This window comes from Ictalurus furcatus, chromosome 11 (assembly GCF_023375685.1).
Source record: "Ictalurus furcatus strain D&B chromosome 11, Billie_1.0, whole genome shotgun sequence".
Lineage (NCBI taxonomy): Eukaryota > Metazoa > Chordata > Actinopteri > Siluriformes > Ictaluridae > Ictalurus > Ictalurus furcatus.
The window spans coordinates 13,643,097-13,666,729 of NC_071265.1; the positions used below are offsets into that span (position 1 = coordinate 13,643,097).

Genomic DNA, 23,633 nt, shown 5'->3' on the forward strand with positions numbered 1-23,633 from the left:
CTCTGGTGCCCCTTTAAGGGGGGCGCGGACCCCAGGTTGGGAACCACTGTTTTGATTGATTCGATTGGTTTGCAGTAATTCAATTCAATTCAATTCAATTTTATTTGTATAGCGCTTTTTACAATAGACATTGTCTCAAAGCAGCTTTACATAAATATCAACACCATAATCAGGCCTGGTTGTGTCTAGTCCAGCTGAATCCCATTATGAATGCAGTTTCATAGATTTGGGGAATTAGTAACTAGGGGCAAATACATTTTCACACAGGCCCAGTTGGTATTGGATAACTTTTTGCTTAAATAAATAACATTACCATTTATAAACTATATTTTGCCTTTGTTGCCTTTGTTTTATCTTAGATTTTGTTTTAATTTCTGAAACAATTTAGTATGAGATATACACAAAAACAGAAGAAATCAGGATGGGGGCAAGTACATTTTCACAGCACTGTACATGATTTACACAGAAGTAAGTCATGTGACTTACACAAGTAACCATGGGAATATCTGATTAAACCCTATAACTTTAAATGGTCCTTGGTACACACTTTTACTAAATGTTTTACTTTGTCTATAAACCTTTTACCAATATAGTACAGAAAACATTTGCCAAGCTCATTTTTGTGCTGATAGATACCAGAACTGAAATCAAGGAATGCACCTTCTGAAAACATTAGATTGTATCACTATTAAGTATGGTCTCTAAACAAGCTGTTGTTTATACCTTTACAGACAAATATAATATGGTGACCAAGAACCTTCCTGGGCGTGATCAGAACCCAGAAGACCACCTGGTCAACATTAACGTTGGTGGTCTGAAGCATAGTTTCCCTTCTAGCACACTACAGAGGTTTCCAGACACACGGCTGTGTCGCCTTCTGTCCTGTGACACAGCAGAAGCCATTTTACAGGTTTGCGATGACTATGACATTCAAGAAAAGGAATTTTACTTTGACCGAAACCCTAATCTCTTTCATTATGTCTTCCATTTCTATCAAACTGGAAAACTGCACATCATGGAAGAGCTGTGCATCTTCTCCTTCTGCCAGGAGATTGAGTACTGGGGCATAAATGAGTTCTTCTTGGATAGTTGCTGTAGTTATCTCTACCATGATCGCAGGTTAGAGAGCCATCATAAGTCCTGGGATGAGGAAAGTGATGTAAGCAGTGTGGACACTTCTGTGGATGAGATATCTGATCTTAACAAGGATATCCAACATTTCCAGGACATGCGTTTTGGTAATATACGTAAATGCCTGTGGTTGACTTTGGAAAATCCAGGATATTCCATTCCAAGCAAGCTCTTCAGTTTGGTTTCCATTATTGTTGTGCTAATGTCAATTGCCACCATGTGCATCAACAGTATCCCAGAGTACCAGATTTATGATGATAATGGTCAGCTAATTGAGGATCCAACCATGCAAGCTTTGGAGATTTTTTGCATCTGCTGGTTCACTTTTGAAGTGGTAATGCGTATGCTCCTTGCACCAAACCGTCGGAAGTTTTTCCTTCATCCTCTAAACATGATTGACATTGTTTCAGTGGTGCCTATCTACATCACTCTCATTTTTGACCTACTTGCTGGTAGTGATTCAGAGCTGGAAAACATTGGAAAAATAGTTCAGGTTCTTAGGCTCATGAGGATCTTCAGGGTGCTGAAGTTGGCCAGACACTCAACAGGCCTGAGGTCATTAGGTGCTACATTACGGGTAAGATAATTTTGTTAATGAATTATACTAAGCTTTCTAAACACAGAATAAAATGATACCAGGTTGGAAATGTCTTGACATTCATATCCAACTATTATTATTATATATCCAAAGTTATATACACCAAATGGCCACTTTATTAGGTACACCTGCTTTGTAGCTGGTCACAGGCCATTTTTTAAGCTAAACCTACCTGTATCCTATTTCCATGCCAAATTTGTTAGTTATCCTCTACCATTCACAGGGATAAGTATGTCACCATAGCACTTCTCTTGGCTTTTTTTTTTTATTTATGGTTGGGAGACTACTCACAACCCAGCAATGACACTGAGGTTTTTAAAAATCCAAACAATGTTCCTGTGCCTGATGTCATACCAGAGCAACTTTTGTGTATTGTCAGTTGGAATATATTTGTATAATAGATGCACTGATTCAATGACACTCCCATGTCGCTATCAATTCTTTGCTTAGAATCGTTCAATATTTACAGGTCAGTTATAGAGAACTGGGCAATTAACTCAAAATCTCAAAATACACTCCCATATTGATGCCCAACATGTTATTTTAGTTAAGAAGGTAAAATATGTACTGTGTATTACATATGGCACCATTTGCCATTCACCATTTGAAAGGAGGAGCAATTGTGTATTTCCATTGCTACAGATAAACAAATAAATACTGGAATTTAAATAGCATTAACATGCTGGTAGTATTTGTGATTACTTCTATCAATCTTTCAAGCTCTTAGCTGGTGAAGTTCTATTTAATGTGATGTTCCTTATTTAATAAAAGTTATGTCATACATTTCACCTTCTTTCCTGCTTCATGGCTATCCTTTTAGCACAGTTACAGAGAGGTGGGCATCCTTCTACTGTACCTGGCTGTAGGTGTATCTGTCTTCTCTGGTGTGGCTTACACTGCAGAGTATGAGGAGGATGTTGGTTTGGACACCATTCCTGCTTGCTGGTGGTGGGGTACAGTAAGTATGACCACTGTTGGCTATGGGGATGTTGTGCCTGTCACAGTGGCTGGAAAGTTAGCAGCTTCGGGATGTATCTTGGGTGGCACATTAGTAGTGGCCTTACCCATTACCATCATCTTCAACAAGTTCTCGCATTTCTACCGCAAACAGAAGGCTCTGGAGGCTTCAGTGAGAAACAACAACAAGAAGGGACATGAACGAGAGAAGGAAGAAGGATCTGAAGGTGATAGCCACTGTTTGGAGGATGAGGAAAAGGAAGAGGAAAAAGATGGGGAGAATGAAGGAGGGGTTATAAATTACAGTTATGTACATAATCTGCTTTCAGCATCTTCTACACAGTATGAGATGAGTGATCCATTTGCAAGAGGAAAAGAACTTGATCATCCCTGAGACTTGCTTGTCCATTATCTCCAATAGTACAAAAGCCAAGACAGTATATAACTCTGGTTCATACCCTTAATCATACATGAACATATATAATTCTCATTTTGTTAATTTGTATGTATGCATATTCAATTCGGTTCAATTCAATTAAATTTTATTTGTATACCACTTTCAGCAATGGACATTGTCACAAAGCAGATTCTGGATATAAAATTCCATATAATAAATTTATAAATTGATCCCAATATTTGGGCCAATCAATAATTGCGAGTACAATTGGAATGTCGCAAAAAAAAATGAAATATTAAATTTCTAGAATTTCTCTCAGATATGTTTGTATTGGGTTTCACAAATCCAGTGCATGGTAAATGTACAGCATTTTCCTTACATATTTAATGAATAAATATAAGTTAACCAAAGAATTTGTTAGCTCTGTAACAGAAATGTTATGAAATATGCAGACTTAAAAACCAGGATCAAACTTTTTAACCTATAAAATTAAGCAATTATGGAAGAGAAATAGCACATCAAGTTTCGTGATATATGAATATTTTTTTTAAATCAACATAGATAATATTTTTTTTTCTTTACATTAAATTGTAAAATGAAGTGGTTAGTAGGATTATCATGATATAAACATATCTTACGATACTATACCCGCTGAAGTATCATGACACCAAGTAGTATCACGATACCATGCAATATTGTGTTAATTCATCGTTCAAATCTACAAAATGAATCAAATTTACAGAAATACATAGATATAAATGAAAACAGACAAACCGAATTTACCTCTGAATACTTTATTAATGAGAATGAATAACTGGCTATTTGAAAAATTCAAATAATCAAATAATTGGCAAGCAACTAATTCAATGTGCCACTAATTTTAATATATTGTTCCCTAGGGCAGTGAAGTCATGCAAATGGAAAGTGTCCTCTGAGTACTAAAAATGAACACATCATTAGGAATAAATAACTGAATTTGTAAACGAACTCCAAAAAAAAATCATAAAATTGGGAACGTTAGCTCGCTTACTAGCAAACACAGCTAATTGTTGTATTTACACATAGCAGTTAGCATAATGTTTGCTTGCTTATTAGCAAACACGGCTAATTTTACCATTTACACACAGGGGTTAGCATAATTTTAGTTCGCTTCAGCTAATTTAAGTATTTGCACACAGCGTTTAGCATAACAGTAGTTTAATTTGGCGAACATTTATTTTTCTTTGATTTAATTTTTAGTTTTCTGTTTATTTCCATAAATAAATAATAAATAAATAAATAAATAAATAAATAAATAAATAAATGAAAAAGAAAGAAAAATAGAGAATTTCAATATGGTCTCAGGCATTTGGCCAATGTATCTTTTTGAATTATGCCCAAAATGTTCTACTTTGGTCTAATCAACCACAACAAACAGTGTCACATGACTTTGTCATTAAACCATAAAAAACAATATGAGCTCAAAGTGCACAGTTTGAGGGTATGTACATCCAAATCTGGTTAAAGTTGCAGGAATTACACACTTTTTATATGTTGTCTACCCATTTTTAAGGGAATAATTGGATAATTGACTGCTCAATTGGCCTGGTGTGTTATTCCCTCATGATTTCACTTTCAAGTAAGCAAATAAAATGTCTATATTTGATTTGAAATGTGACATTTGCTTTTGGAATCTGTTGTTATTAACGCTCAATATGAAGTCCAAAGAGCTGTCATTACCATTCAAGCAAGCCATCATTAGGCTGAAAATCAAATCAAAACAGACCCATCAGAGAGATAGCAAAAAATTAGATCTGGTGGAATAAACTATTTAGTTCATTCCTAAAAGTAAAGAATGCAGCTCAGAACACCAAAAGCCCTGGAAGACCATGGAAAACATGTATGCCACAAATATGATGTATGACAGAAGAATTCTTTATGTGGTGAATAAAAACCCCTTCACAACAGTGTCAATAATGGCTTTACTCCAAGACGTAAATGGTAAAACTCAAAATAATGAAGACCTGATTAGAGTTTGCCCTACCCCCCCCACCCCACAAAAAAAAGCCCATGCAGTTCTGTGTTTATTACTTTTGATATAGTGTATGTTGTTGTTCATTACTCTGTATAATTTACAACCCCAATTCCCAAAAAGTTGGGACAATATGGAAAATGCTAATAAAAACAAAGGGGAGGGTTTTTTAAATGTACTTTGACTTTTATTTAAACAAAAATCTTTCAAAGACAGGGTATTTGAGGTTTTTACCTAATCAACTGGATAGTTTTTTGAAGATAAACGTTTATTTTGAAATTGATGTATGCAACACATTCTAAAAAAATTGGGACAGGTCCAATTTAGGACTAATACGCGATATGACAAGTTGAAATAAGAAGGTGATGTGAAACAGGTGTGGCAATCGTCTAATCATAGGATATAAGGATCGACCAAAAAAGGCCTAGTCCTTCAAGAGCAAGGATGGGTCAAGGCTCTCCAATCTGCCAACAAATGCAACATTCTGCCCGGATTACAAACATATGGTTGCGTAAGCAGAGAGTGCGGGTGCTAGTATGGCCTGCCTACAGTCCTGACCTGTCTCTTGAGAAACATTGAAGGCCAAAATAAGGTAACAAAGGCCCTGTACAGTTGCACAGAAGAAGAAATTCATAATGGATAAATAGGGCAAAATTCTGCTTGCTGAACTTAACCAACTGGTGTTCAGTTGTCCAAATGCTTAATAAATGTTATTAAAATAAAAGGTGATGTTTCACAGTGGTAAACAGTCGACTGTCCCAACTTTTTTGGAGTGTGTTGCTGTCATCAGAATTGAAATTCAATTAAATTTTCAGTTAAATTAAATTTTATTTGTATAGCGCTTTTAACAATGGACATTGTCTCAAAGCAGCTTTACAGAAACATAGACACAGGCTACAGATTTTAATTATGTGAATTTATCCCTATTGAGCAAGCAAGGGTGGCACCGTATCTTTAGAGGAACCTGACTGAAAAGGGAACCCATCCTCATATGGGTAGTGTGAAAGTAATGTAATTATGGTTTTTATATGAAGTCTGTTTTGTTGAACTAATCCACTGTTCACTAAAGGAGACTTTGAGTGCAAAATTGTATGTGGTAATTGCAGTCCTAAGGCCAAAGCATCAACCGTAGTCCCAGCAACCACTGCGAAAATGTCCATGTGAAATTGAGTTTTTTATAGTCAATGCAAAATTTTACTGGGAGCCAGTGCAGTGTGGATAAGATAGGGGTGATGTGGTCATATCTTCTAGTTCTAGTAAGGACTCTTGCAGAAACATTCTGGACTAACTGGAGTTTGTTGATGCACCTACTGGAACACCTGGACAGTAAGGCATTACAATAATCCAGCCTAGAGGTGGCAAAAGCATGAACTAATTTTTCTGCATCGTGCATTGACATTATATTTCTTATCTTAGCAATATTTCTGAGATGAAAGAACGCTATCCTAGTGATATTATCTACATGAGCTTCAAATGAAAGAATGGGGTCAATAATCACACCAAGGTCTTTTACTGCTGCACATGATGAAACAGAAAGGCTATCCAGAGTTACTATGTAATCAGTAAGCTTACTTCTAGCTGCATGTGGTCCTAGTACAAGTACTTCTGTCTTGTCAGAATTAAGTAAAAGGAAGTTTATAAGCATCCAATGTCTAATGTCCTTTACACATTCCTCAACTTTATTAAGCTGCTGTCTGTTGTCTGGCTTCGCTGAAACATTTATCTGTGTATCATCAGCATAACAGTGGAAGCTAATTCCATGTTTACAAATAATTTGACCCAGAGGTAGCATATCTAAAGAAAAAAGCAATGGGCCTAAAACAGAACTTTGTGGAACACCAAACTTTATCTCGGTATGTGTGGAGAAGTCGCCATTTATATCTATGGACTGAGAACGATTGGTCAAATAAGACCTGAGTCAGGAAAGGGCCATTCCCTTAATGCCAACAACGTTTTCTAGTCTATCAAGGAGAATAGTATGATCAATAGTATAAAAAGCTGCACTAAGGTCAAGTAACACAAGCAAGGAGACACAACCCTGATCAGAGGCCAGTAGTAGGACAATTACTACTTTAACCAGCACTGTCTCTGTGCTATGATGACTGGTACATTTCATAAGTGCTATTCCGATGTAGGTACGAGCATAGCTGCTGTGCTACAACCTTTTTAATATCTTGGAGATAAAGGGGAGATTTGATATTGGCCTATAGCTGGACAGTTGACAGGGGTCAAGGTCAGGTTTTTTAATCAGTTTGATAACTGATAGTTTAAAGGATTTAGGTACATAGCCAGTGTTAAGGGAAGAATGTATTATTTTTAGAATGAGTTTGATTACTCCCAGAATAATCATTTGAAGAAACATGTAGGTAAGGGATCTACTATACAAGTTGATAATTTTGCTGAAGAGATTAATGACATTAATTTGTCTCTCTAAGGGACATTCTAATCCTTGATCTGATATTGCTATATTATCATCTACAGGGTTAATCATATCTAATATTTTCAACTTTACCAATGAAAAAATTCATGGTCATCACTACTATGAGTGTATATTTAAAAAAATAAATTCACAAAGTAAAACAATTTTTTTTATTTAGTTTTAAATGTAGTACAGGCTGAATTGAATTTTAAAATGACTTTTTGTTTGTTTATTGCATTTTCCATACTCTCCCAACTTTTTCGGAATTGGGGTTGTATGTTAATGTCTATCCACCCAAGATGTAACTGGAAGTTGGAAAGTGAGAAAAAAAATTACTTTTGTCTCAGTTGCAAAGCAGTAGAAATAAAAACTCCCTATAAAACAGGAATTACAAGGTGGTAACAGAATGATAAAGCTTTTTTAAAATAATAAAAAAAAAACACTCAAAATAAATTATATTATAAATGCATTTAATACTGCCTCTTATTTTATGCTTTAAAAATAACACAAAAACCTAGAACCAAAACAATAATTATTAGAAAAGGATTTGTTAAATAATAATAATAATAATAATAATAATAATAATAATAATAATATGTTTTACTTAAGAAATTCAGGCAGCAAGAAATCACAATTTTACAGTAAAACATATTATTATTATTATTATTATTATTATTATTATTAATATATTTAATAATAATAATAATAATAATAATAATAATAATAATAATAAAATGTTGTGCTCTAACTGCCTTTACACTGAATATAAGTGAATTACACTTTACTCCACTATTGAAAATTTTGAATATTGGAACGAAACAGGAAAAAATTTATCACCTTGGACATCAAATGTACCCACAATTATAGAATGACCCACATATATCTGAAGAGGAATCTAGAGAGTGACTAGTAATTGTGGATTGTTTGAATTCTTCAGTGGTGGTTAAAGTTCAATATAAAGTTATTCTGACTTATCACCATTATTCTATAATGAAATATTTTATCCTGATGGGAGTGGTCTCATCCAGAATAACAGTGTCCCCACCCACTGGACATGAGTGCTCACTGACAGGTGTGATGATCATGAAAATTATTTAATTCATGACTTTGCAGTCATCAAGGCCAGTTATGTATAAAATACATGCAAAGAGGACAATTTTGGTCTTAAGTGCCAAAAACATTCTTAGAAATTAGAAAATGTACTCTACTTTGGCCAAACAAGCAAGTTAAACAAAAGATGACATATTTTAGATAGAAAAGAAGTGCACCCAATAATTTAAATTATTAATAATAAAGATTTATTGCAACAGATGCACTCATAAAGAACCTTTTTTAATGATAGAAGTAATCAGTAACCAAATATATCTAGCAACACTATAGGAAACAACGCAATAATGGCTGATTGAGGCATCATCTGGCTGGCCATTCAATCTCAAAATATGTGAATTGTAAAAAAAAAAAAAAAAAAAAATTGTAATAAAGTGCTTCCATACTTAGTCGATTATTCGGCAGTTACTCAAATGCTAACCACATAACATATGCTGGCATCACTGGCTTTAGATGTTATACTTTCAGGCTGATGGGTGATGGGCTGTAGCTATACCCATACAGCTCTGTTGTAGTGATTGATCACAAAATGACCAGTTTCAGCCAATGAGTCTACCTCTGCCTGGGACAAAACCATTATTGATATAAACTTAATGCATGTGGTTTAATACAGTCAGTTGTTGTATATGAAAATAATAGTCTTTCAGCTATATGTATTTTATTTGGCTCCAGTGGGATTTGAATTTGAAAAGAGGAAACTGAAAAAGGTTCCATCTTGAAAAGACCCCATAAATATGGAGAATCAGTGACACATGCCTAGTCTACTTGCATTTCCCATAATTATTTATTTATTTATTTATTTATTATTTTTATTTTATTTTATTAGTATTGGTAGTAGTATTATTATTCGTTTTTTTCTTTTCGTGTTTCTTTTAACAGAGATTGCATGTTGATTACAATCATTTATCCACTGACGTTACATATTAATCCAATTAATATCACTTACGTTCTAGCAGATATATGTACACAGTTGTTCCCTCATCAGCCTCTATTTTTTTCTGTATGACAAAAACTGCTGTTTGTCCTGTTACAGAGAAACCAGAAAGCACAAGCTCCTCTGTCCTAAAGATTGGAGTCTTGTGATGTGCGATAAAATTAAATGTAACTATAATCAGTTTAAAAGCGCAATCTGTTGTTCATTAATAAATGTAAAAAAATGGAAAAATTACTGTTACGACCTCTGACATGCAAACTCAAAAAGTACTCAAAACCCTATATTTTAAAGTTTGTTTAACCCGATTTCTTTATTTGTTAATCCATTCTATTATTATTATTATTATTATTATTATTATTATTATTATTAAGTTGCAGCTAAATTAGAAGTTAAAGTAATCCTGAATGTCAGGGGTGTTGAGGATGCTTTCCATGTCCTTGAACTGTCATACTTAAGATGCTTAAGGAATTTTACTCCCCACTCTTAACAAATAATTTTTTTTGCAGGCTTAAGTAGATTTCTGGACTATTTTTAAGAGCTATTCCAGCCTTAATGACATACTGACATACTGGCCTTGGCTCTGACCCTTTTGTGACAAAAATAACCATGACCCATTTTTTTAACTTGTCATTTTTTAGAGTGTATATTGTGGCATTTTACTGGCAAAATGTATGTACTATGAAAACATATTTATATAAAAAATTAGCACTATGCTTTGCATGACTGCCACTTTACATCATTTTTTCCACCATGGCAGTCTGTCTAGATGTTATTTAGAATGTGGTATCAAACATTTTTTTCAGTAAATATATTTCCACTGAGGTTATTTACATGAAATTTTCACCAGACATCAGTATTAACTCAAGAAATCTGGAAATATAAAGAATTCACAACATTAAAGTCCATAAATAAAGTTATGTATAATAAGGTGCAATGACACAGGAAAATAGCATTGAACACGCTAAGAAAAAGCAGTTCTCCAAAGCAAGGTAAGGCAAAGAACCAGCTGAAATCTGTAAGTAATTATACCCCCAATCTATGCAAATTAATATCAGCTGGGTTAATGTATTGATGGTTTATGAAAAGGCTCTTTATTACCAAGGTGTCACACAAGAAACATCTCATGATGGGTAAAACCAAAGAGGACACATGCATGCTCAAATAGACATTGAGTTTATTCATGCAAACCAAGAGTATTTATACATATTGATAAGAAGCAGTGCGTGGACGGTTTCTACTGGTCCAGGTGTCAGACAGATTTAAACATAACACACAGCACATAGTCATAATACAAAATAAGTCCTGTGTCATGTTGACACGGAAATACATAATAATATCATCAAGGATAGCAGTTGATCAGCTTATTTAAAGAGGCAATTAAATTAATACATTCATCATAGGTATTTGATAGCAGTTCATAATATAAGAGAGTACATGATATAAGAGAATTTCCTTTCAATCCTCTCTTTTATTCTAACGTAGCATAGAATAAACAAAAAGGAATTCTCTAAAGTCATAGGTTAACATCACCCTTTCACAGGAAAGACATGATATGTCTGTGAGACCACATTGAAGGGTGCTGAAACCACGGCGTCATGGTTATGAATGTAAACGTCAGTCGGGGCCGAACGGGTCACCTCAGGGTAAGAACCATGATAGGAATGGCCAATTGGAGTAGAGCTAAAAAGAGCTGTATTTACAGAATCTTGAACCGAGGCTATACTACGACGAATACAGGCACAAATACAGGGGCCGAATAGGCAGATAAAAATGAGAACCGCAATAATAGGGAGGATGGCAGATGCGTAAGGGGTGGTGATCTTTGATATTTCACGATAAAAACATACAGCGAATTTATTACCCTTAGGTAAACGGACAGATTGATGAAAGGTTAGCGGTATCTGAGGGGTTTTAAAAGACCCTTCCTCTTGACAGGAGTACAGGGGGTCCAGACAATCAGTAGACCAATTAGTTTCATGGTCAGCGAGATCATAGGGAAGATCTTTACAATATGGAGTAGCACCTGGTTTATCAACGCCTACTAAGGGTTTATTTTTACTGGCGGTGACGTTTAAAGGAGTAATAACTTAGCGACGCCGTGGATCAATATTGTCGTAGTGGTGTCGTCTAAGACCGATGGCTACAGAGCACCACAGACGTTATGTTTCTCGCACTGGATAAAAGGTGAAAGGATAGAGGGTGCTAAGAGGCATGAGATAAAACAGGGTGTAGTAAGGCGCATTTGCTTCAAAGTAAGAACTGAATATTTATAGTATGTGTTTTGATTGAAATGTTCAATATGTAAATCATCAGACACATCAGACTCAGCTGTAGGACTGTCAGAATTAGACTGTCATTAATTTCTTCATACAGGAAGAACAATTTCTTCATTACAAACAAAGGCTTCTCCACTAAGTATTAAATACAGCTCAGTTAGTGTGTTCAATACTTTTTTCCCGTGTCATATAACTTCATTTATGGGCTTCAAAGTTTAGATTTCTTTATATTTGTGGATTTCTAGAGTTAATACCAAAGTCTTGTGAAAATATAATGTGAATAGCCTCATTGGAAATATATTTACAGATTTTTTTTTTTGATGCATTCAGTACTTATTTCCCTCACTGTATATCATTGTCCCCTTGGGTTTTAAAGAAGAGTTATAAAAATTAAAGCCTCATACGTTTATCCATTAATTGACTCACGCAGTATAACAGAGTTTGCAATGTATAACATTGTATAACAATCACACACCATTAGTGTGCTAACATTGGCTGGTTACAGAGCAGCAACTGAAAAGACACAGATGGGTAGAAATAATATACACACTAAAGGCCTTGATCTCATTACTCTTAATCAATAAAAATAAATACCATTTATATTACAATTTCAATGTATACCAATGTATACCATATATTTGCCAGCCACTAGCTGGCAAATCTCAGTGCACTAGCTAAACAGTTTAGAACAGGTATATTCACCTAAATTTAAAGTTTTCTGATATTGGCAAGTCTACAGGATAGAGGATGTTGCGAGGCATTATTTTGACTATTGGCAGCCAGTAGTTATCCTAGTTAAATGGTGTGGTTTAACAGGCTTCCACTAGTCATTTATATGCACACTCATGAACAAAAAAACAAACAAAGATATTATATGTATGTATGTATGTATGTATGTATGTACGTTCCTTGTTATAGCGGCTATAGCTTTTATTTGTCACATACATATAAACTCCTAATTATGGTGTTACTGTTACACAATACTTTTTGCAAGAGACACTGAAGTAAGATTAACATGCAGCTGCACTGGGAATTTCTAAAATACGTTAAGTTGCATTGAATTCTGCTGTATGCAACATTAATGCTTCAGGACAAAAACATACATGTTTACTCCACACTGCTTTATTGCAAATAATTTAATCTATGCATACCCAAATTAAGAGGCATTTTAGAGAATGCACATTGTACTGAACTGTAAAATCTATAACATTAAAAAGGCCTCAAAATACATAAAGAAAGTAATTTTATGTCTGCATTCATTGTTGCTTATTTATACTACTCTATGTATCCCACAAATTATTTTTCATCATGTATGTTTTCATTTTAACTATGCTTCCTTTAAAGGCAGGCTGGCCAAAATATGACATAAATAAAATAATGCATTAAATAACTTAATAAATGTATTAATAAATATAATTCTCCAAACCAGGTGCGTATTATGTCCTTTACCTATGGTTTATATATATATATATATATATATATATATATATATATATATATATATAGACAAAAGAAACCTCGCTGTCACGAGGTTGCGATGGACATTCATTTAAATGCATAACAGTACATGTGTTAACACGGGTTCATCGTGAGTGGGAGAGATAACTCCTTGTGTGTTTACAAAGCAATGGCAATCATGTAGAGCTACAATAAAGCTACATTTTATTGCATGGAAACATTTGGGACACCTTGTATATTATTTATTGACGTATTTATTTGTTCATATGCGTCACCAATTTCAGACCAAAATTTATTCCCGCTTGATCAAAGATGTGATCTAAAAAGAAGACCCTAACATGCATAACAAGAGGTTCAACTGAACATATTTTCTTGTAGAGAAACGAACATCGGATTCCATCCTATTTTAAATCCGAGAGGAATTAATTAATTCTTGAAAGTCATGCCATGCAACCATGAGACTGGATCACATCGGCAGATCAGCACAGTGCATACTTCCATATTCCCATCATCCCAGATCTCAGCTACTTCTTGGAGTTGCCATCCTGAGGAGGGCATATGTAAGTTATGCCCTTTGAGCTATCTCTAGCCCTATGTGATTTTGACATGTGTGCAGACTGCCTTATCATCTCTGATAGTCAGAGGTGTCAGGATACTTCTGTATTTACAGTCCCCTCTGAAAATATTTGAACAGCAAGGCCAATTCTTTTCTTTCTGCAATACATTGAAGACATCTTGTCTTGAGATCAAAAGTTGAGAAGATAGAGCAGAATTTCACCTTCCATTTCCGCATATTAACATTGATATGTGTTAAACAATTTAGAACATTTAGAATTTAGAACCCACCCGTTTTTTTTTCAAGTGATCAATATTGGAACATGAGACTGACAGGTGTACCTTGCTGCCCAGGTATGCCCTATTAAATTGACTGTTTAAAGAATTAATAGCTCTGAATGTCTACCCTTGGTTTGAGCTGTGGGTTTTGCCTGTGAAGACTGCATTTATTGTTAAAAAAGATAAACCAACATGAAGACCAAAGAACTGTCTATGGGTGAAAAGCAAGCCATCTTGAAGCTGAGAAAAGAGGGAAAATCTATCAGAACCATTGCACAAGCATTGGGTATAGCCAATACAACAATTTGGAATGCCCTGGGGAAAAAAAAAAAGACCACTGATGTACTACCTAGACATGGAACAGGTTGGCCAAGGAAAACAACAGCAGTTGATGACAGAAACATTGTGAGCGCTGTTAATAAAAAAACCCCAAAACAACAGTTAGTGACATCACCAACAACCTCCACAGGGCAGAGGTGAATGTATCACAATCCAACATATGAAGAACACTTCAAGTGCAGAAATATAGAGGCCATACCACAAGATGCAAACCACTCATGAGCAGTAAGAATCAGAAGGCCAGTTTGGAATTTGCACAGAAATACAGAGGTGAGCCACAAAAGTTCTGAAACCAAGATTAACCTCTACCAAAGTGAGGAGACAGAATGGATCTGCTCATGATCCAAAACAGAAGCTCATCAGTCAAACATGGTGAAGGTAGTGTCATGGCTTGGGCTTGCATGGCTGCTTCTGGAACAGACTCACTAATTTTTATTGATTATTTAACTTATTATTATTTAACAGCAGAATGAATTCTGAAGTCTACAGAAACAATCTGTCTGCAATCTACAAGTAAGGGATATACAACCAAATATTAAGTGTTATTTACTTCAATTTACTTTAAGACTATCTGTTCCTATACTTTTGCTCACCTATAAATTGGGTGGTCTGCCAGTACAGGTGCCAGGTTTTCAGTTGTTTAACACATCTAGATGTAAATATCAGTGGAAAAAAGCAGACATCCTTTGACATCACTCTTTTGAGGCTCAAACCCAAATGTCTTTGATCGATAACACAAACAAATCAATTAGCCTTGTCATTCCAATAGTTCCAGAGAGGACTGTAGGTGACCATCTCTTGTGTGCCTACACCAGAGAGTGGGCCATTGACCACAGTTAATCTTCTCACATACATCTCAAAGCTCGATCTGAGTGTGAACTCACAGAAGAGCTCCCTAACAGACAGTTTATACTAATAGAGCTAGATTTAATGAGGCTGTGAGCCATCCTTATGCCATGGTGTGTGGCACGACCAGTATGTAAGCAGACCACTACATTCCGGCTCCTGGGATTGTTGACTGCAGCCACAGCAGTGGTTCCTTTGCACCTGTTGGAACTAAGGGACTTTCAGATATGATTCATCAGCCTCTGGCTGAATTCCAGGCTTGAGCAATAGAGACACATGTTTGTCAGTCCCTGACTTTCTGGAGACATGAAGCCTTTCACACAAAAAGGTGTAGACGTAGGTTCCATCAGAGAGAGATGGTCATCATGGATGGGAAGCAGTGTGGTGTCAAAGAGGCACAGGCAGTATATGCACCTGCAATGTGAGATCAAAACACATCAACCTATAACAACTGAAGGTGGCCTGGAGGATCTTGCTACCTGGTCCCGAGACTCTGTCACATCCTGTTCCCTTTGGACAATGTAGTTACTGTCAAGTACATAAATCACCAGGGTGGAATGAGGTTGAAAAAAGCTTTCTGCCTCATATATTGAAGTTTCTCAATTAGGTAACTCATTGGCTAGCCTCACTGAGAGCAATTTACCTACTGGGTTGGCATAAAGGTCCAGCTTTCGAAGCAGCACATATGCCAGGAGAGTGGAGCTTGGTGAACCTCTTTACCAATGCTAAGTCAACTCATTGTCAAGAGAGGTTCTTGTTGTGGATAAAAATGACATGAAATAAACACAAGGGAGACCTAGTATGAGTAATATGTAATTTTATTGAAAATTCACAGGACTGGTGGGTGTGTAATCCTGAGGAGAGCGGTAGGGGGAAGAAAATGGGGGGCGTCCTGGGGACATGGGATAGCCAGCAAGGGTGAAATAAGGAGAATACTGAGAGTACGGCGGACTGACAGGTGAGAAGAGGCAAGAATGGTCAGAGCCCAGATCAGAGAGGGTGATATCATCCTCAGACTGAAAGCTGGAGGGAGGTTCAGGCAGAGGGTCTGTTTGTGTAGAGGCGTCAATACACACATTCGCGGGGTGGATTCTGTGCCTGACGGGGGGGGGAACCCCGCATTTCCATTTCCAGAGGGGGTGCTGCGAAGAACGTCAAGTAGCACCATGATGTCAGCAGTGAGATGCGCGAGCTGATAGTGAGTGTTCAGATCCAAATCCAGCCCCTCCAGTAAAGGAGAGAAGGAAAAATGACGACGGGCACCTAGACACACAGAAGCGGTATTAGGCGGATATTGACGAATTGGATTCACACTTTAAGATTTTAACACACTATGGTTTATTAGTCACAGAGAAATATAAGAGCTGAGGAGTGCAGACTGAGAAACACACACACTCTCGTACAGTCAAGGACGGGCGTGCAGACATAACACACCCAAAGGCCCCAACGCACACACATAACATTATGAGATAACAACATGAGACCAAGGTCTCTCTAAATTGTTTTCTTTCTCTCCCACTTTCAATCCTAATGGTAGTCAGAAAGTCCTCTTTCAAAACATCATGGTAAATTTGATAAGTCTCTTTCAAAACATCATGGTAAATTTGATAAGCCTTTTTTTAAACATCATGGTAATGTAGATGAGCTCTTTTTAACCCTATTGGTATTGATATCATAGTCTTTCTAAAATATATTGGTTATTTACTGTGTAAATACAGTATAAATACTGGAGCTTGAGCTCCAGGTGTCAGATCACTTCTGAAAATTCTCATTGGTGTGGATCTCGTGAGATGGAAATAAAATCTGGACCCTTGCTTCTTCTCACTCACGGCTGGTGTCTTTTTTTCTATCTCCAACTGGGTTTACAGATGTGAGTATTTGCGTCTATGTTGAATTTTAAGTGTCTTTGGGTAATAGGTCAGCATTCTTCCTAGTAGAGACAAAGAGCCCTCTGGGACAAGACACACTAGCCATGACTGGCCTTGTGGTCTACTGTATGTGTTCCCACATCCTTTGCTGCCCATGCTAAACAGAATTCATCAATTGAACCACCGAGTTTTACTTGTGGTGCCAGAATAGCCAGAGAGACCCTGTTCCCACTGCTGCTCTCACTAGTGGCAATACCCTTCCAGGGCAGCCTTATCATAGATGATCTGTGATACTCCTTGCCAGTGTGCACCACATTTGTGCTGTGAGTTTGGCCCATGACTGGCCTCATGGGCTACTGTATGTGGGGGTAGCTTGATAATTGTGAAATAACAATCCAGGAAAAGATTCTGAATGCTAGAGCCCCTAGTGTAAAGGCCTTTTATGCTCTCAAGTGGGAATGGTTCCAGAAATGTTGTGCACCCCAATAATTGTACCCAGTGCACTGCCCGGTGTCTGCAGTGGTAGTCTTTTTGCAAGGCCAGCTGGATAAATGCAAGTACCTGTGTATGCTGCAAGTATATGTGGTTGCAATTTTGGCTCACGTCAGCACACTAAATAGCACCTTTCTAGGAGCTCAAAACAGAGTTTATGAAAGGAGCTACAACCCCAATTCTGAAAAAGTTGAAACAGTATGGAAAATGCATAAAAAACATACAAAAAAAGTCATTTGAAATTCAATTCACCCTGTACTATATTGAAAACACATTTGCACATAATTTGATGTTTTACTTTGTGAATTTAATTTATTTTTGAAAATATACTCAATTCAAATCTGATGACTGCAACACACTCCAAAAACATTGGGACAGTCGACTGTTTACCACTATGTAACATCACCTTTTCTTTTAATAACATTTATTAAGCATTTGGGCACTGAAGACACCTGTTGGTTAAGTTTAGCAAGTGTAATTTTCCCCCATTCATCCATTATGCATTTCTTTAGCTGTGCAATTGTACCGGGCCTTAATTGCCTTATTTTGTGCTTCATAATGCACCACACATTCTCAATCAGAGACAGATTAGGACTGCAGGCAGGCCATGCTAGCACGCGCACTCTCTGCTTAGGCAACCATGCTCTTGTAATCCGGGCAGAATATGGTTTGGCATTATACTGCTCTGGATGGCAGCATACAGTATGTTGCTCACAAATGTGTACATATCTTTCCGCATTAATGATGCCCTCACAGATGTGCATGTTACCCATGCCATGGGCACTGACACACCCCCATAACATGACAGACGTTGGCTTTTGGTTCTGATGCTGATAACAGCTAGGTCCTTTTCCTATTTGGCTCGGAGAACACAACAGCTGTTTTGTCCAAAAACTATTTGAAATGTTGACTCATCGGACCACAAAACATGATTCCACTGTGTAACTGTCCATCTCAGATGAGACGAACCTAGAGAAGTCGGCAGCGCTTCTGGACAGTGTTGATGTATGGCTTCTGCTTTGCATAGTAAAGCCTTAACTTGAATCTGTGGATGCAGCGGCAAATGGTGTCGACTGAAAAAGGTTTACCAAAGTATTCCCGAGCCCATGTCAGGATATCCATTACAGACTCATGATGACAGTCATTAAGACAGTGATGTCTAAGGGATCAGAGATCACACGCATTCAGAAGTGGTTTTCAGGCTTTGCCCTTTATGCACCAAGATTTGAGCAGATTCCTTGAATCTTTTAATTATATTGTGTACAGTAGAAGGTGAAATGCCCACAATCCTACCAATTTCTCTTTGGGGAATGTTGTTCTTGAAGTGTTGGATTATTTGCTGACACATCTGTTGTCAGATTGGCAAGCCTTGAACCATCCTTGCTCTTGAAGGCCTAAGCCTTTTTTGAAAGGCTTTTTCCTTATATACTATGATTAGATGATCGCCTCACCTGTTTTACATCACCTTCTTATTTCAACTTGTCACATTGCTATTACTCCTGAATTTCCCCTGTCCAAACTTTTTTGGAATGTGTTGCATGCATCAATTTCAAACTATGTACTTGATTAGGTAAAACCTCAAATACCTTGTCTTTATAAGTTTTTTTGTTTAAATACAAGTCAAAGTACATTTACAAATCACTCCTCTTTGTTTTTATTAGCATTTTTCCTACTGTCCCAACTTTTTCAGAATTTCTGAATAGCCCAGTATGACATCTCCCCCTTCTATTGGAGTCCTTCTATTGCAAGACAATAGAACCCTACAGACAGCCATTTTGCTGGTGATCACCTTAGCACAAAGGGTGACAGAATTGCATGCTTTGGTGATAAATCTTGCCCTGCATGCACTGGTGACTGGATGACTCCAAAGTAACCTTATGGCTGAACCCAGGGTACCTGCCTAAGGTTATTTCACCCAAATTTATGAACTAGACAATTGACCTTGCAGCATTCTACACAGGTCAATCTGGAGAATCTTTCCTAATGTATTTATTATGCACCTTACAGTACTATTTGAACTGCACAGCAGCTATTAATTCATCAGACCAATTTATTAATTTATCGTGGTGTATAGTGAGAATTAGCCTTGCTGTTCCAATACTTTCAGAGGGGACTGTATACTGCAACCATTATTTGTAAAAAGCTAATAGGCTTTCATTACTTCCTTAGCCTTGAGTCAGATTTCCATCGTTAGCATTACTAGCCCTATATTTAGATACAGTACTCACTCAACTTCTTGTAAGTGGAAATTCATCTCTATGAGTTCTAGGGAGTTGGCAGTAGACATGGATTTTCTCCAGTCCCCCCGCCCCTTATCTGATAAGTGCACAGATGGTAAATGGCACTGCACTGATATAGCACTTTTTTAACCTTAGCGGTTCAAAGCGCTGTACACTGTTTCTCATTCACCCATTCAAACGCACACTCACACCTACCATGCAAGGTGCTAGCTTGCCATTGGGAGCAACTTGGGGTTCAGTGTCTTGCCCAAGGACACTTCGGCATGTGAAGTCATGTGGGCTGGGAATCCAATCACCAACCCTACGATTAGTGGACAACCCGCTCTACCACCTGAGCCACAGCTATATGAGCTGCATACGGAAGTTCTACAGGCTGATTTCAGCTCCTCTGCAGCATCTAGGAGAAATCCGGCTCTGTCCCTGCCAGTTCTCATGGGCTTACAATATGGTAGTCTCAAAGTTACATAGCTGTCACAGCCACCCTGAAAATAGCTGTGGCTTGAGCAGGGTTGCCCACAACACTGAATGCACTGTTCTGGAACAGCCCCTTTAATTTGTTAAGCCACAGTACAAGGCCTATTGACAGTTTTCATAGGGGATTTAGACAGCTCACCTGTACCTTATGACATGTGCTCTGGCTAATGTGATGAACAAGCAGGTTGGTTTCAGTCATATGCCTGCCATTGATGCTTGTGTCACAGTGCTGGTGGTCTCACCAAACAAAGAACTATGGACATACAACCGTTTCAATCAAAATAATTCAATCCCCATTGCAAGTCAGGTTTATTGTCAAAATTTGCAGACTTCCAGCTTATAATGACTTTCAGAGAAGTCATTATAAGTTGCATTTTCAGTTGAATTTGGGGAAACCACTTGAAGCATTCATTGTTTCAAATGCTTTTGTTTGATTTGTTCATTGCAAACAGCTGAAAGTCTGCCAATTTTGTCAGAAAACCTGATTTGCAATGGGAGTTGAATAATTTTGATTGCAACTGTAATTAGACTATATCTCATTATTCTGCAGTTTCTATATATCACAGAATGTTAGTGGAGGCAGATGCAAGTGCAGACAATTTATTAAGTAAAGTACAAAACAATCAAAGACATGAAGACAAGAACCATAAACATGAACTGTGGATATGAACTGTTGACACATGAAGGTAAATGACAACTATAACAAAAGCTTGCCAATGAGACATTGAAAAAGTAGAACTTAGAACTTAGAGTGGTGCAAATAAGATGAAACAGGAAACAGGTGTGAGTGGTTAGTGAAACATGTGACATACCGAGGCTGATGGGTAGTGTAGTTCTGTGTCCCTTTGGCGCTAACATGACATACCACACCCACCCCCCTTAATGCGTGGCTCCTGAAGCATGAAACACAGTCAAGAGGGGGGTTCTGGATAGTCACGTGCGATGTCTCTTAGCTGATAAGGGCCCTTAGGCCAACAAGGCTCTTTGGGAGTGATACCCTTAGCATAGGTGATAGGAGAAGCGACGTCATCCACAAGGCAGTGAGGCAGAGTTATCTCTTCCACATAGCTAAGGGATGGCACAATGTCCAAGGTGGAGCACAAAGCGGAGCAATGGTCACCACAAAGCCAGTGGGAGGAGCAAAGTCCCAGGCAGAGCCAGAGGTGGGGAGTGACATTGTCTGCAAAGCAAAGGGGGGACCGACATACACCAAGAAGCATGAGGAAGGAGTAATGTCCTCAGTGGAGTGATGTCCAAAGTGGAGCCGGGTGGCGTAGCAACATCTAAGGTGGAGCAGGAAGACAGAGTCACGCCCATGGCAAGGCCATGATCTGTAATGGCATCCTCTGTGGGGCAGAGGGGTGGAGGGACCCTACTCTTTCCCTTTTGCTCCATATCATGTGGTTCTTCTCCAGGAGGGCTTCTTGGATGCTGAAAAACTCTGCAGCATTAATGGTAAGTCAAGAGTTCTGTCACAACTGGGAGGTAAAGGCAGATGCAAATGCAGACATTTTATTAAGTAAAGTGCAAACAAAATCAAAGACCTGAAAACAAGAATCATAATGGCTGATGGGTGGTGTAGTTCTGTGCCCCTTTGGTCCTACCATGACAATATACATACTGCCAAAATATAGCATAAGGGCTAATTTTTCTATTTATTTATTTATTTATTTTTTCAATTTGCTAAGTGATGTTTGATGTATTACTGCTTGATATTACAGTCTCCTATCCAAATGTGAACAGACATAAAAAGCCCACATACATTTTACATTTCTTTTTAGGAACTATGTTCAGTTTCCATTGAAGTTATTTTGGTTAGATTATTAAATTTATTTATTCTTTATTGCTTTTACACAGCACATACTCAGCATGACAAAAATATCTTAATATCTTGCTCATACTTTAATTTCTTTTGCACATCAAAACCATGCATTGCAGCTCCTTTCAGTGTCAGCACAGGCAGATGCTTAATGGCTTGGGTATTGTATTACAGATATCCCACCTAATATACCCTACCAACACATCTCACAGCTCAAGTTACGGTAAGTTTATTCTGAAGGAAAGCATATTAATGGTAATACAAGCTTTGATCCTGGAACAATCTCACACTCTAGTGCATTTCTTTGTCTCCTCACTCCTAGGTTGCTTACTTGCCTGCAGATGGAATTTTGTTGAAAGGCTGGGATCGTGGGGGGTGGGGGTGTTTTATTTTTTCCTTACAAGTAGCTGTTGATTAGTCATTCATTATATAAACACTTAAATGTTGTTGCAGTTTTTATATAAAAATACATTTTCTATTAGCAAATTTCCCAGATTTAAGATACAGAGCTGCTTATTCACAAATGTGACCATAAATTAATAAAAAATATATTGTACATATACTTATGTAATAAATAAAATGCAAATATCTTGCATCTACATTACCCAGTTTTCAGTGATATGTTTCCATCCTATAGTTAAGAGATAAACAGACTATTGCAGCTGTAGCTGATAAAATTTTAAAACAATCAGTTTTAAATTTGAATATTTAAAATAATTAACTATAATTATCATCTATGTTTGTGTCTGCATACAAGAAATTCCTTTCGTGACTACATTGTGTCACAGTCAGAAGTAAAAGTCTACACAAATTTAATAATCTACACATGAACTCAATAGATTTCTGAATAATAACAGACAAGGACAGGCAAGCACTACATTCTTAAATAGCAGGATGTAGTCCATAAATATTAGCAAATCCCTTTCAACTAAGTAATTGATTTAAGTAACTAAGTAACTGCCCTTTAAGTGCCCTTAAATAAATGTGTGTGTGTGTGTGTATGTGTGTATATATATATATATATATATATATATATATATATATATATATATATATATATATATATATAATATACACACACACACAGTATTTCACAAGTGAGTACACCCCTCACATTTTTGTAAATATTTGATTATATCGTTTCATGTGACAACACTGAAGAAATGACACTTTGCTACAATGTAAAGTAGTAAGTGTACAGCTTGTATAACAGTGTAAATTTGCCGTCCCCTCAAAATAACTCAACACACAGCCATTAATGTCTAAACCGCTGGCAACAAAAGTGAGTACACTCCTAAGTGAAAATGTCCAAATTGGGCCCAATTAGCCATTTTCCCTCCCTGGTGTCATGTGACTTGGTAGTGTTACAAGGTCTCAGGTGTGAATGGGGAGCAGATGTGTTAAATTTGGTGTCATCCCTCTCACACTCCATC

The 23,633-nt window shown here is 37.0% G+C and overlaps 1 protein-coding gene and 1 long non-coding RNA gene across 3 annotated transcripts; both read left to right on the forward strand.

Annotated features, from left to right (window-relative positions):
- Nucleotides 1–742: 742 nt before the first annotated feature.
- si:dkey-43k4.5 (potassium voltage-gated channel subfamily S member 2) lies at nt 743–3,251 on the forward strand. Its single transcript, XM_053636846.1, has 2 exons — nt 743–1,708; nt 2,550–3,251. The coding sequence occupies exons 1-2, from the start codon at nt 743–745 to the stop codon at nt 3,078–3,080; spliced, it is 1,497 nt and encodes a 498-aa protein (XP_053492821.1). The 3' UTR covers nt 3,081–3,251.
- An 18,063-nt stretch (nt 3,252–21,314) lies between these two features.
- Nucleotides 21,315–22,797, forward strand: LOC128614449 (uncharacterized). Of its 2 annotated transcripts, XR_008387043.1 has the most exons (3): nt 21,315–21,836; nt 22,375–22,423; nt 22,523–22,797. It is a non-coding gene; the product is annotated as an uncharacterized LOC128614449 (long non-coding RNA). The 2 variants fall into 2 exon arrangements; XR_008387042.1 differs by having other exon boundaries at nt 21,315–22,423.
- The last annotated feature ends 836 nt before the right edge of the window (nt 22,798–23,633 follow it).